The 14,871-nt window shown below is 43.6% G+C and overlaps 1 protein-coding gene across 16 annotated transcripts in view; it reads left to right on the forward strand.

Annotated features, from left to right (window-relative positions):
• FHOD3 (formin homology 2 domain containing 3) overlaps positions 1 to 14,871 on the forward strand; it is a 476,592-nt gene that overhangs the window by 354,423 nt on the left and 107,298 nt on the right. For 8 of the 16 annotated variants that reach the window (XM_043558622.1, XM_043558624.1, XM_043558627.1 and 5 more), the window contains 2 exons: positions 416 to 490; positions 6,276 to 6,383. In XM_043558622.1, coding sequence (XP_043414557.1) covers positions 416 to 490; positions 6,276 to 6,383 — 183 coding nt within the window. The remainder of the gene's footprint in view (positions 1 to 415; positions 491 to 6,275; positions 6,384 to 14,871) is intronic. The other 8 variants (XM_043558633.1, XM_043558632.1, XM_043558634.1 and 5 more) reach the window with 1 other exon arrangement.

Here is a 14,871-nt window from a genome sequence, read left to right on the forward strand (position 1 = left end):
AACACAATTACTAAAAATGGATTTTTAAACCTAAGGTTTTTTAATTTTTTTTTTCAACGTTTTATTTATTTTTGGGACAGAGAGAGACAGAGCATGAACGGGGGAGGGGCAGAGAGAGAGGGAGACACAGAATCGGAAACAGGCTCCAGGCTCTGAGCCATCAGCCCAGAGCCCGACGCGGGGCTTGAACTCACGGACCGCGAGATCGTGACCTGGCTGAAGTCGGATGCTCAACCGACTGCGCCACCCAGGCGCCCCAAACCTAAGGTTTTTAAAAACATGCATGGTCTGACAAAATCTATGCATTTCACACCTAACTGTGTGGGGTGCATCTCGTTTGACCTACCGAATACAGTGAAGTGCTCTGCCCCCTTCCTATGCAGCGTTTTGAGTGGGATTTTCCTTCCTTTAACAGTCCCTCTGATTCTCTCCATTTGAGCACATACTCTGCCTCTGAGCCTTACAACTTCCGGTCTTTCTCTTCTAATAGGTGGGTGTCTTTATTTTCTCTCTCTTTTCTCCAGCTTTCTGCTTTTATTCTTTTTAAAAAAAAAAATTATTTTTTGAGAGACACAGAGTGTGAGTGGGGGCGGGGCAGAGAGAGGAGGAGACACAGAATCCGAAGCAGGCTCCAGGCTCTGAGCCGTCAGCACAGAACCCGACGTGGGGCTCGAACTCCCAAACCGTGAGACATGACCTGAGCTGAAGTCAGACAATTGACTGAGCCACCCAGGCGCCCATTTTTATTCTAATATATGCATATTTCTTTCACAGATTGCTCATAGCTCCCTGCGAGAGGGCAGTTGCCCTTGGAATCCCTTCACAGGCATGAACACAATTACATTGTTGAAGTGTGAGCACTGCAATAATTCTTACAACAATTGGAGAGGGGAGCAGAGGGAGGGCAGTGTGCAAATCGGAACTGCACGAGGAATTTTTAGCAGGTGCTTGTCCCATGCTTGTGTGCCTGCCCGACACTATTATTGCCTGGGTTAGGAGCTCTACAGAGCGGGGAATGGGCAACCAAGGGTTTGAATATTTTGAACAATCAATTGTTCAAAATCAATGATTGATCATACTTGTGGCTGCTCCCATCTTAGAGTAATAATAATTGATAACATTTATTTATTATGAGCCAGGCCCTGTACTTTCCATGAAATTAGCATTTCAAAGCATTACTTAACCCTTAAGAAGTAGGTTATATTACTATCTCTTATTTACCATGAGGAAACTGAGGCACAGAGAGCTAGGGAAGTGGGGAGTGGTTTCTGCCACAAGCATCCTGGCCCAGCTTCTGGTCCTAACCTGTGCGTTGTACAGGCCTCTCTTTTAGAGAGTCTGTCTCTTTCCTTTCTGGGGTCATCTACAGATGCCAGACCAAATGCCAGACCTCGAACCCTGGCCTCTCCCTGCCAGGGTTCTTGAGGCAAGTCCTTGTCAGCAAAATGCTTTTGCCAGAGAGTCTGGGTCTGGGGTACCCTTGGCCTGGGTGTCCAGTAAGAAGTTACGCATTATCTTGAGTGAAGGCTTATCGGACACAGACCTGGAGAATGGCTCTTTCACACCACTGATAGAACCAGTTGCGGTGTGTGTCAGATTTTCCATCTAATACAAAGAAGAATTAATCTAGAACTGTGATCATCAACCTTTTCTCCCTACATACAACCTAAGAATATTTTTGAACTTCCCTCAAAGTTTTAAATAGCCTGTCTGAAGTTTTTTGTTGTGACTTTAAAGTTGTAAAAGACGTGATCTTTCTGTCGTACATGTGCTTTAAATTCATTTTTGTCAAAGGGCACCCGGGTGGCTCAGTCAGTTAAGTGTCTGATTTCTTTTCGGGTCATGATCTCACGGTTCATGAGATCGAGCCCCGTGTTGGGCTCTTCACTGATAGTGAGGAACCTGCTTGGGATTCTCTCTCTCTCCCTCTCCCTCTCTCTCTCCCTCTCCCTCTCCCTCTCCCTCTCCCTCTCCCTCCCTCCCTCTCCCTCTCCCTCCCTCCCTCTCCCTCTCCCTCCCTCCCTCTCCCTCTCCCTCCCTCCCTCTCCCTCTCCCTCTCCCTCTCCCTCTCCCTCTCCCCCTCCCCCTTTCCTTCTCCCTCTCCCCCTTTCCTTCTCCCTCTCCCTGTCTCCCTCTTCCCCTCCCCTGTGCTTTCTCTGTCTCTCAAATAAAATAAGTATTTTTTTAATGTTTATTTTTGAGAGAGAGCATGTATGCACGCACAAGTGGGACAGAGGATCCAAAGCAGGCTCTGTGCTGACAATAGCCCAGTGTGGGGCTGGAACTCATGAACCATGAGGTTGTGACCTGAACTGAAGTCAAGACACTTGACCTACTGTGCCCCCCGGGCACACCTAAATAAATAAACATTAAAAACATATATAAATTCATTTTTGTGAAAACCTTGGGGTTTCACATTTAAGTGATTAAATTTTAGGAAACACCTACGTATGCCTAATTGGCAAAGCCTGTCCTCAGACAAATGAGACTTTATTTCTGTCAGAAAAAGTCCAACATCATATTTCAATTCAAATACGCACCTATGCATCCCTGTGACAACCATCTCACTTCTAGAATTGAGAGGCAAAACCGGACAGACTGGGGGGTATTTGAATTAACTGCTCAGGTATTTGTAAAACCAAAGGAGTGGGAAAATGCATTATGCTTGTTTTATTTCCATAATATCATTTCAACACAATTCATAGGTAGATGGGCAGGTAGATAGAGATGACATGTGAGGCTTGCTCTGAGGTTACTCCTGGGTACAGCAGCGCTGTCTCCTTCCACAGTATTTCTTTTATATATATATATATATATATATATATATATATATATATATATATATATATATATATAAAAGAGCCACACACACACACACACACATATATATATATATATATATATATATATAAAAGAGCCACACACATATATATATATATATATATATATATATATATATATATATATAAAACATATATATTTAAAACAGAGCCTGATATGGGGCTTGAACTCACGTGAGATCATGACCTGAACTGAAACCAGGAGTCAGACACTTAACTGGCTGAGCCACCCAGGGGCCCCTTCCTCAGTATTTCTTAAGGAATTCCCTCAGGAGTGAGGCTTTCCTACACTCTTCCTTTGCCTGGCACCCTGGAGGTTTTTCAGCTCAAAGCATTGCCCCACATTGATTCGGCCTCGGTGAAGGTGTTGCTTTTTTCCCCCTGAGAGTGGAAGGCCATCGTGGAAGGGGAGGCAGGGAAGAGAACTTGGAGACCCTAGGAGTGGCCACAGGCAGACCCGTTTTTAAGAAAAGAGCAGCTATGGAACGTGGGGCTCTAAGACACATTTCCTCTTGTTTCCAGGATGGCTTTGTATGCCTCCAGGAGTGTGTGAACTCCAGTTTGAGTACCTTCAAACTACAGGTTCTCTAGGAGTCTCTTCTAGGTCTAAACTTCCGGGCTTATTGGATCATTCACATGACTTTTATGGAGGGCGTCCAACATGGCTCTTATGTCCTCCAAGAACAGTATCTGTGTACAAGTTAAGAGCTGTACATTTGACAGGAATAAAAATAACTTGGCAACCTCATCTTCCCCAGCAGGGTGGTGTTAGCCCATGATGGTCATTCTGGACTTTCTAGTGATGGTCTCAGAGCCTCTGATGGGGCTTTCCTGGATCCAGGTCCTTTCCACTTGGTCTTTGCTACTGCTTACAGTCCTAGGGGACAGGAGTAAGAAAAACATATAAATGAATGAATATACACATAAATTTACAAAAACAGCCTCATGCTTGTGAATAAGGTTTGACTTATATTTAACCGAGAAATTCTTACAATTTTTAATTATTTGACAGGAATTCGAATGCTGTATAAATACTGTTTGCACCTATTAGTTTTCTGATGTTCACTCACTGTGGTTTTCATGGGGTCTGTAACTGCTTAGTGGTTGAGTGCAGTGGAACCGGTTATAGCAGGCACCAACTGATTAGTCAGTACAAAGAACCAACAGGAAAAAGTACAGTGAACTGAGTGAGATGTATAATCCAGTTCGTTTGGCTGAAATTGAGAAGCAAAATTGAACAGACTGTGAGGTATTTGAATTAATTGCTCAGCCATTAGAAAAACCAAAGCAGGGGGAATATGCATCATGCTTGGTTTTATTTCCATAACGTCATTTAAACTCGGTTATGGTAATGTAACCCTCTTAAAACATTCTACAGGATGTCCACTTTGGGTCAGAAGGGGGTTGTTTTAGATGCTTGCAGGGAATAACAAGCCAAGGGTCCAGGCAGCTGGGTGACACAGGGCTGGTGTCTGGGCCCGGGGGCTCTGTCTCCCTGAGGACTCCAAGCTCTTGACGGTAGCCTCCTTCCCTGCCCATGTCACAGTGCTTTCTGCCTGCTTCTCTCCCTCTTCTTTGCTCCTGAGGTTTTTTTCTCCCTTCTCTACTGCTTCCTTTCTTTGTATGTTCCTCTCACCCTTTGCTTTTCTGCCTTCTCTATGCCCTGTGGTTTGGGAGCTCTCTTAAAAACTCAGTCCAACCCTCACATGGAGAAGCAGTTAACCTGTTAGGCATGTAGCATGTTGGGTTTTTAAAGAGAAAAGAAAAGGGATGCCCAGAAACCATGTCCCATGAGAGTGATGTGTTGGCTGAGGATGATGTAGTGAAACTGTGTGATCGGAGTCTCCTTCTGCCTGGTGGCATGCCTGTGTAGTGACACAGGCCTGACCTGTGATGCCAAATAAATAATAAGACCCATAGCTAAGCAGACCAGACTTAGCAGCACAGGGTAGAGTTGGGGTAATAAAAATGTTTTATTTATCATTATAATGATATAATTTATGAGGGAAAATGGAAAATATCTCTCTCTAGTCCACTTTGTAAAATAGCCTGTTTATGATTTTTTTCTACACATAGCTTTTGACCTTTGTGAATATTTTTGTACAGTTGAAATCAGACTATAAATATTCTGATGTTTTATTTCAGCCTGTATATGAACATTTTCTATACTATCATTTACAGAATTGGCCATCATTTTTAATCATTGCATAATATTCCACGGATATTGGATCACACGTTTTAACCATTCTTGCGTCGTTACCTGGTTGGGTAATTTCCAGGTTTTTTTCACCATAGTCTCAATAATGCTCCTGTATTGCCATGCATGACATTTTCAGTATACAAATAACCATAAGGTTATGCTAGCTTTCCAAAAGGAGGCTTACTCTGTCAAAGGATATCCACATTTGAAGTTAAGGTGCTTCCCAGAATGGTTAGTGCTGGTTTCTGTTGATGGGAGTTTGAACTGGATTCACTGTGTGCAGGAAGGTCTTTGTGCACTTATTGCATAGTGACCCATAGGGTCTCACGCACCCAAGTGTCCCCAACCAGTTTAGGAGAAGCAGTCAGCCCTGACTTGGAGCTGAGTAGGTTGAGAGGCAGATCATTGGGTCTCATCTGTAACTAATCATGAGTGTCTCCCCCCTCCGCCCCCCCCCCCCCCCGCCCCGCCACAAGGGCTTCAGGTGATGATTTGTTTTCTGGGAACACACTGAGTGATAATAAGCTAAAGGACAGCTATTCTGAAAACCAGAAAGAAGACTCTAGAACTTTACTCATCCAGAAACTTGTCAGAGATGACTGGGAAATGATAAAGGCTCATTTAGACCCGGTGGCTGTACTTTGGGTTCAAAAGCAGCATTGGATGAAAGTGTAAACACATGTACCTCTAGCCAGCAGGCCAGTCCAGCAGGTCTGAGGACATTTTCTCCTTGATCACTGGGCAGGTGACAAGATTATGTTTAATGAATGACACTGATTTGGAAATACCTAAAACAGACTTTTTAATAAGATGTTTGTTTAGCTAATCATTTGGTATTTTCTACAGATCTTTGACGGATTTAACATTAATTGTACCGCCATGAGAGGCAAGAAGAATTTTCATAGATTCAAATGAACATAATTGGGATTATGTTAGCAAAGAATTTTAACGTACATTGGACAAACAAGGAAATATGAAGGTTTTATTTAAACCCCTTGTCATAAATCGCTCTGCCCAATGGTTTTGGCCTTTGGGAAACCTCTCTCATGAGAAATAAAATGAAGCAGTTAGTAACTCTCTTGAAATTCGAAAAATCACTAATGGTGTTAGCATTTCCAAGCCTGTTTTTCTTGCAAAAATGAAGATAGTTTGCTAAGTGTTATTCAGTTACTGACTTGTACTCATTCCTCTCTCCTTCCACCCTCCTCCCTACCTTAAACTTCTGCACTGTTTAGATACAACAGCTTTGGCAACACCTCTTATCACTCAAGACCTTCTGGATCTGCTGTGCCCGCCACCCCCACGTCATCTCTTTCACCTCCGCAGGAGCCCAGGCTGGAAAGGTGAGTTTTATAAGAAGGAAGCCGATGGCTTTACCCTCCGGTGGAAGAAATCAGTTTGATGAAGAATGACTAAAGGAAAAGAAATACAAAGCATAATCCAAAGTATTTTTCTGTACATAATATAGTCCAAAGGCAATAATATTTTCTTTCACACTATTTACTAAGTAAATATTTTATTAGAAGTGATATTTTTTAATGTCTCATCTCCCTATGTTCTTTCCATAGAAAGTCTAAAAAAATTTGTTCCCAGTTACTTAAATGTGAAGGGTTTGATTGACCTATGAAAAACTGTTCTCGAATTTGTGTAAGGTCTGCATTTGGTCCTATAAACATCAGTTTTTATCTTTGTTTTTTTTTTTTTTAATTTTTTTTTAACGTTTATTTATTTTTGGGACAGAGAGAGACAGAGCATGAACGGGGGAGGGGCAGAGAGAGAGGGAGACACAGAATCGGAAACAGGCTCCAGGCTCTGAGCCATCAGCCCAGAGCCTGACTCGGGGTTCGAACTCACGGACCGCGAGATCGTGACCTGAGCTGAAGTCGGACGCTTAACCGACTGTGCCACCCAGGTGCCCCCAGTTTTTATCTTTGAATGAACAATTCTATATAAGTCAGGAGGTAGTGGGCCTATTAAGGTCTGTACCTTAATGTAATTAATCCAGGACCTACCAGAAGGGAAAAGAATTGCATGGGTCCGTGGAAGGAATTTAACTTGGCAAGAGTATTAGACCACTAGAAATTAACTAACTATTACTTCTGGAAGTGAGTGATTGCACAAGGATGTGTTTACAAGGAAAAGGTAAGATCTGTAATTTTAGAACAATTAAAAACAGTTACCCTTATATGGCAAGAGTGCTGAGTTAGGGAAGACTGGCTGGGGTTCCAATTAGTCACTGGGAAGTTATTTAATCCTTGAGGGTAAAATGCCAGTTATGACAACTCTTACCTTAGAGGGTGGTTTTGATGAGCCACTGAAAAGGTACTCATGAAAGCATTATGTGAACCCCACCGTGTGGGTCCAGTGGGAAGTGACAATATATGATGACAAGATATAACACCCAGCAGCGTGTGATTGATCAGAAATCTAGACATGAGCAATTCAAAATGATCATTTGCCTCAAATCCTGAATTTAAAACAAACTCGACCTGTATTCTATACTCTAATCATCTGTGTATTCTGAAGTGTGTTTTGCTGAACGTGGCTGGTGATTAGAGGTTTGGTTGGGATGTAGAGCAGGCAAGACCTTACAGCCCCAGGAAGAGGGGCTGTCCAATGAATTTTGCCTCCCCACACATGGTGTTAATTTCTAAGATGACACATAGGCTCCACATTGTCAAAATCTCAGGTTTCACAGCCCAGCATGGCCCTGGGCTGGGTGTATCTGGGCTTAGTAAGATCTTGTCCATAAGATAAAAAGTTGATTTCCTTGAAGACACTGTACCCTTCGCCCTAGGGCACCTCTATTTGGGATCAGCTGAAATCACTGTGGTCCCAGAGAGGTCACCAGTGAAGAGGGTCCTTATCTAATGGGATGGGTTATCGGGGTCCAAAGTCAGGAAGATTTAAGTTTTACTGATGTTACATCTCACATCTTGTTCCTGCTAGTCTACCAGCTCCTTGGGAACAAGAACCAGGTCCCCTTCATTGCTGTGTCCCCCTTGGTACCTGGGGCCTGACTATGGCAGAGCCACAGTAAACACTAGTTGCAGGATCAGGTGAATTACCCACTCATTGGTTGGGGAACAGTGTGGAGGTCCCTGAAGTTGACAGGTTATCAGGATGGGAAGTTTATAGGTTTCCAAAGCCCTGGACTTTAGGGGAGATTCCCCTATGGGTCCCCTTCCCATCCCCTGGAAACCCAGGTCCAGGTTTGAGCTGGAGGGTTAGGGGTGTAGGCTCTGGAAAGACTCTTGCCTGTGTCTCCTTCCCTGCTTGATCTGGCTGAGTGTCTCCTGGGGCCTGGGAAGTGGGGGGGCATTGGGCGGGAGCATTAAAAGAGGCAGGATGGGGCTGGATCCCAGAGAGCCTTGAATGCCCTGGGGAGGAGGTGATGCTTCATCCTGAGACATCAGGGGCTGTTAGAGTTTTGAAGCAGCAGGTGGGGTGCTCTAATCTATCCATGAGTGGAGCCAGTGGGTCGAGGCTACAGGGACAGGGGCTGCTATCTCTGAGTCTGAGAGGGCTGACCATGCCTAAGAAGGGCAGTGGCCATGGGACTTGAGAGGAGCAGTGAGTTGGGGCAAACTTGGAGGAAGGTGGGAGCAGGGGAAGCAGAATGAGTGAGGGTTCAGGCTTGCTCAAGCATGAGGATGTTAGAAACTAGGAACAGAGACAGAATTTACTGGGAAAAAAAAAAGCAAATCACAGGTGGAGATGTTCAGCCTGGGGCATGCGAGTCATCAGGAGTCTGTATGACACCAGGGACACAGTGAGGGTCCCTGGGGATAGGTGGACTCAGTGGTCCTTGGCTTGAAGAAGTTACTTACATGAAATCCCTCCAGCCAGCCTGCATGCTGAGATCTGGCCACCAGAGAAGCCAGTAATGGAAGCCTTTCTTTTCTTCCCCCCCTCCTTTTTTTTTTTTAATGTTTATTTACTTTTGAGAGAGAGAGCGTGCACAAGCGGGGAAGGGGCAAAGAAAGACAGAATCCGAAACGGCCTCCAGGCTCTGAGCTGTCAGCACAAAGCCGGACACGGGGCTCAAACTCACAAAGCATGAGATCATGACCTGAGATGAAGTCAGATGCTTAACCGACTGAGGCACCCAGGCACCCCAATGGTAGCCTTTCCTTTCCAATTCCCTCTTACAGCATACTCTGCTACAGAAAGTTCTCTACCTGAACCATCTGTTGTATCCACTGGCAAAGAAAGCTTCAGAGTTACTTGCTTTACATTCGCATGTTTTTTTCCCAATTATCACCATTTATGGCTTCACTAAACAATGTGACCAATCATTTGAAACATCAGCTATGCAGTTTCATTATTAAGACCAGCAAGCCCTCCAGCCTGGCCACCCCACCACGTTTTACTCTGTCCTCACTGGTTTATATTTATGATATAAAAAAAAAGAAAAAGAAGGAGGGGTCCCAACTCCAACTTGTATTTGTATACATCACCCAAATGTACAATGTAAGTTGTATTTATTATAATATGTGGTTTTATACAGTTTAATTTTTTTCATTTTTGACAACTGAATTATTTGGATGTCACTCATCTATTTTCACATTTACAACAGTTTTCTGCCCTACTAAGGTGTGTGATTGTTTTTACTGAAGTATATACTTCAGTAATTTGTAAGATTGTTGAGATGTTTTATATACCTATAATTCTTGAAACCAAAAAGAAAAACTCAGGAAAGGCATTAAAGTATTATGAACAATAGTGGCATTCTTGTAGTGAGAACCCACATTTTCTTTTTCTTTTTTTAAAGCTTGATGCTATTTTTTTTTTAAGTTTATTTATTTATTTTGAGAGAGGGGGAGAGAGAGAATCCCAAGCAGGCTCCACATTGTCAGCACGGAGCCTAATGTGGGGCTCGAACCTACGGAACCACGAGATCATGACCTGAGCCAAAACCAAAAGTAGGACGCTTAACCGACTGAGCCACCCAGGTGTCCCGAGAACCCACGTTTTCTGTTAACACACTCCTGAAAAATTAGATTCATGTCAGGGTGCCGTACAGTACTGGAAAGATCTAGAACTCTTTTCCCTTGGTTTGGAAATAAGACTCACTTCCCTTAAGTCCTAGGAAAATCAGGCCAACTAAAACACCCCTTCAAGCAGGTCAGCCCACTTTGGAAATCCAGCTAGCCATCATTGTGAGTTTAGTGTTTTCCATATTTTTCCCAAGCATGCTAGTATGTTGGATGTTAATCAAATTTAGAATGATAAATTGACCTAGAAAGGAAGAACTAAAGAAACAATATACAAAATTAAGTCAAGTCAAGGGTATTAAAATGAATCCATCCCCACATCTCCTATTATGACTTTGTTTATAGGGCTGTCGTTCAGAAACAATGTAACATTAATTTTCATGAAATTGGAAGTTGAGCTGTGCCAAAACAAAAGAAAATAAGAAATCCCAAACTATTTGCAAAGGCCCTCTGGGATACAAGATGCCACTGTTTAATGAAAGCAGACTTTCTAATTGTTTCAATTTTGAAACTGTGCTTTTTGAGTGGAAACATTCTCAATATTTTTAAAAGAAGAATTACAGGAATATTTGAACCGTTCATGTCGAATATTCAAATGAAACAAAGAAGCAAACAATAATTACACCACAGCAAATGAGTCTGGGAAGCTGGGAAGGGCAGAGCCCGTCTCTTTCCATCCCTGCAGTGACATCTCCATCTTGTGGGCCTTTTCAGAAATGGCGCCAGATGCTTGTTCGGTGTGGTGACCGCAATTACTGAGCAATGACCATGAGGGGATCAGACACAAGTCAAGTGCCTGGGGCTGAAGGTGCTTTGAGGCCATCAGTCTTGGCGTTGAGTCTGGGGAGTGCGCTGATAATGAGGCCCAGCTTGTACCATGAAAGGGGGTATTAGCAGGTGAACACAGTGAGTGCTCTGTGTGGAAAAGCACACTGGAAGAACCCCAGATCCAGATTTTAGGGACCAGGAAGGACTTTACTCATTGAGCTGAAACCCGAAGGATCAGTGTGTGCCTTAAGTATGGATTCTGTTCTGTCTTCCACTTACAACAGTACCGCTGGTTGTAAATGACACTGCTGTAAATGACAATACCCTGCCTGTTCTACAGGTTAATATCAAGAGTCTTCAGAAAAGTTTGATGGCGTGCCTGGGTGGCTCAGTTGGTTGAGTGTCCAACTTCGGCTCAGGCCATGATCTCACGGTTTGTGAGTTCGAGCCTCACATCGGACTCTCTGCTTTCAGCACAGAGCCCACTTCAGATCCTCTGTTCCCTTTTCTCTCTGCCCCTCCCCCACTTGTGAGTGCGCACATACTCTCCCTCAAAATAAACATTAGTTTTTTTTTAATTTTTAAAAATTTAAATAAAAAGTGAAAAAAGGGGGGGGGGTGTGCCTGGGTGGCTTAGTCTAAGGCTGGGTGTCCAACTTCATCTCAGGTCATGATCTCGTGGCTCGTGAGTTCGAGCCCCGTGCTGAGCTCTGTGCTGACAGCTCAGAGCCTGGAGCCTGCTTTAGATTCTGTGTGTGTGTCTCTCTCTCTCTGCCCTTCCCCCAGTCACGTTCTGTGTCTATCTCTCAAAAATAAATAAACATTAAAAAAAATCTTTAAAAAAGTTGAAAAAGAAGAAACGCTTGGGAATTGTTTGCCCTGTTTCATGGCCCCAGCAGAGAGAGTCTCCCTACTTCGTGGAGGACAGTAAACCCACATATGAGCAGTGGCACCTCTGTTGGGAGTGATAATGGATAGTAAGGATGGGTAAAGGATGCAGCTTTGCATTTTATTTTTATATGGGCTTTGCATGTACACAGTAGAGCATTTAAAAGGTGAAGGGCTGTACAATGAAAGTGAAGCTCCCTCCCCAGAAGTGATGACTGCTAGCGATTTCTTACGTGTGTGTCCAGAGACATTTATGTTCACGTAAGCGTAGACATGTCTCATCTATCTTTACACACATGGTAATACCCTGCACAAAACTATTGTGCGTTCTGTTTTTTCCCTTAAAACCTGCATCTGGGTTCTTCCCCCCTGCGGTACTTAGAGTTGTTGCGTTGTTTTTAATGTCTGCATCCTACTTTTTTCTCTGGATGCTACTTCATATACCCAATTCTGTATTGATGGGCCCCAGTGTTTTGCTGTGACCAATGATACTGCAGCATAATTCTCTGTCCATGTGTCACTTTGCACACGTGTGGTTGTCCATAGGATAAGTTCCTAGAAATAGATCTAGTAAGTCAATTGTTTACGCATTTTAAATTTTTATTGACTTTTATCAAATTGCTTTTCATGAGGATTGTACCAGTTTTGATTGTGAGCCATGCAGGGTGAGAGAGCTCGTTGCCCACCCCCATGCAGAAGGACCATTCACAGTCTCAACCATTGGCCACCTGGTGGTGAAGAGTTCTCTGGTATTAAAATTTAAATGTGCACTGCCCTTATTAATATGGTTGAGCATGTTTTCCTATGTCCACAAGCATTTAATATTTCCTTTTCTGTGAAATTTTGGCTCATGGTCATTGAGTTCTTTTTCTTACTGAAGTGTAGAGGTTATTTATAAACTCTGATAAGAGTAGCAGTTATTTTCCTCAGTCATTAGTCTTTTATTTCATTTCTGGTGCTTTTGCCAGGCAGACAAATTGAAGTTTTATGAGTTAAATTTATTCATCTTTTTGTCTTCTGGTTTTGTGTTCCTCATGAGGACACCTTTTCTCCCCTGCATGCTTCCAGAATTTCAAGCTGCAGTTTTCACATTGAAATATTTTATCTAGCTGGAAGTTATTTTGGCATATAGTGTAGGCAGAGATCCACCTTAAGTGTTTTCACTTGTTTGCAGACCATTTATCGAATGAACAATCATGTCCCTACTGATTTGTCATGTACCTACAGGAATCCCGATTCACGTATGTGTCTGTGTTCAAACTGTTCCCTTAGGAGTGTGTCCCACCCCCTGGCTTCTGTGAGGCTGTCAGGAGCTCTCCTTCCTCCCAATTCTTGTCTTTATCATGCGGTCAGTAGTCTTTAAAGTAGGACTTTGTCATGTGCCAACTTGAAACAGTCCTGTTGTTTTTGTCTTCTGCTATTGTGCAGTTGTTTACGGTGATGGACAGTGCCAGAATACAGGATGGGCAATATCTGGGGAAGCTGGGACCCAGCAGCTAGGACTGGGAGGAGGGGAGCCTGCTCTGCTGAGCTGTGACTTCTGTCTGCCAAGTCAAGCTTCCCCTTGTGGGCTCTCCCTTCTTATGACCCCCTTCAACACCTGTCTCCACCACTGGGGTGGTAACTCCTCCCTCAGGATGAAGATGTCCGTTTCCATGCATTTCCTGCCTGTTTTCAGTTACTTCAGGTTTTGTATATATTACCTGCCTGGCAGGCCTTTTGACTATCGCCCTGAGTATAACTTGCTGGTACCTGTATCTTCCTCATCCTAATCTCCTCCTCTGTGTGGGTTGTCTGTTGTGCATGTATCTTTGTGCTTGTCCTAGTCAGCTTTGGCTTGTCCTCTTGTCCTAGTCAGCTTTGGCTTTTATCTTTTCTTGCCTTCGCTCGTATCTACGTGTGCCTCGAGGTTTTACTTGTTTGGATTTAAAACCATTGATTTTTCCAAATAGGTGATTCATATGTTTTTCTGGGTCTCAAATACTTGCTGGCTGTGTTCCATCTCTTGATCTACACCGTACTTCTTACAAAATTGTGTTGTGGAGTCAAGAGCACCATCGTGCAATGGAGCTCTAGTTAATTTTCTTTTTTAATTTTCAATTTAAATTGGTCGAAGTCGGTTAAAAAAGACACCTCAGACATCACTGAGAAAATTCTGAAGAGCATATAAAATAAGATCAAAGGCATGTTCTTTTTATGTGATCAAAATTAGTGGCACCCAGTCTACAAACAGTGACAGGAAATAAAGGTACCAATGTGGACTGAGTCCCTACCATTCACAGCAGCTGTGTTCTCCTTCTACCTTGCCTGCTCCTTCCCACTTGCCTGCTGCTAGTTCCTGATACCAGTCTTGTTACACACAATGAGTTCCTGTAAGGCACAAAGTGGTTCTGATTAATCGATTGTGATTGCATCCAAAGTGCAGGAGGGGAGACGCGCTGGTCCGTTGACAGAGTGAGTATACAGTAGGTCTGGCTCCCCGATGGCGTCTATCTGCTGTGACTCTGGGTGTGTGGGGACCTGGGTTCTACATCAGCCCTCTGTCCTGCGGGAGGACTCTGAGTCCTCAACAGACTCAAGGGACTCTTTCTCCCACGTGTGTTTTGGAGCTGACTCCTTACCATTCCTACCATAGATTTAGTTCAAGATCTATGTCATGCCCGGACTATCTATTGAGTGATATAGGTCTTTCTGAAATGTAGATCTGAGCGGATGACATTTCCCACTTAGAAACCTTGAATGACTCCTCTGCCAACCAGTGAAGCCCAACTTGACTAACATCATCAAGAAGATCTCTCACATTTGGGTCCTGCAGGCACCTTCCAGCTTCATCAACCATCACGTCCCCCAGCCTCACTGTACTTTAACCCCATGGAGATGCCACTATGAACATACCAGACTCTCCTGGGGACTCTTCCTTCCGATTTGCTCTGTTCTTTGGCCAACCTCTCCTTTATTCATCCACTTGACTCCTTCTCGTCCTCTAAGAGCCACATAGATGACATCTGTCCTATAAAACTCCTCTGACTTCCTCAGACAGGATGAATTGTAACATCTTTGTGGGTTCATATGCTACCTCTATTTCAGCTCTCAGCCCTTTGATGTGTTTGTCCTTTTGTTCCTAAAATGGGGTTCATCAATCTACAGTGGTCCGTGGTAGTAGGTTTGGGTCCCCCAA

The sequence above is a fragment of the Prionailurus bengalensis genome, chromosome D3 (genome assembly GCF_016509475.1).
Source record: "Prionailurus bengalensis isolate Pbe53 chromosome D3, Fcat_Pben_1.1_paternal_pri, whole genome shotgun sequence".
Taxonomy (NCBI): domain Eukaryota; kingdom Metazoa; phylum Chordata; class Mammalia; order Carnivora; family Felidae; genus Prionailurus; species Prionailurus bengalensis.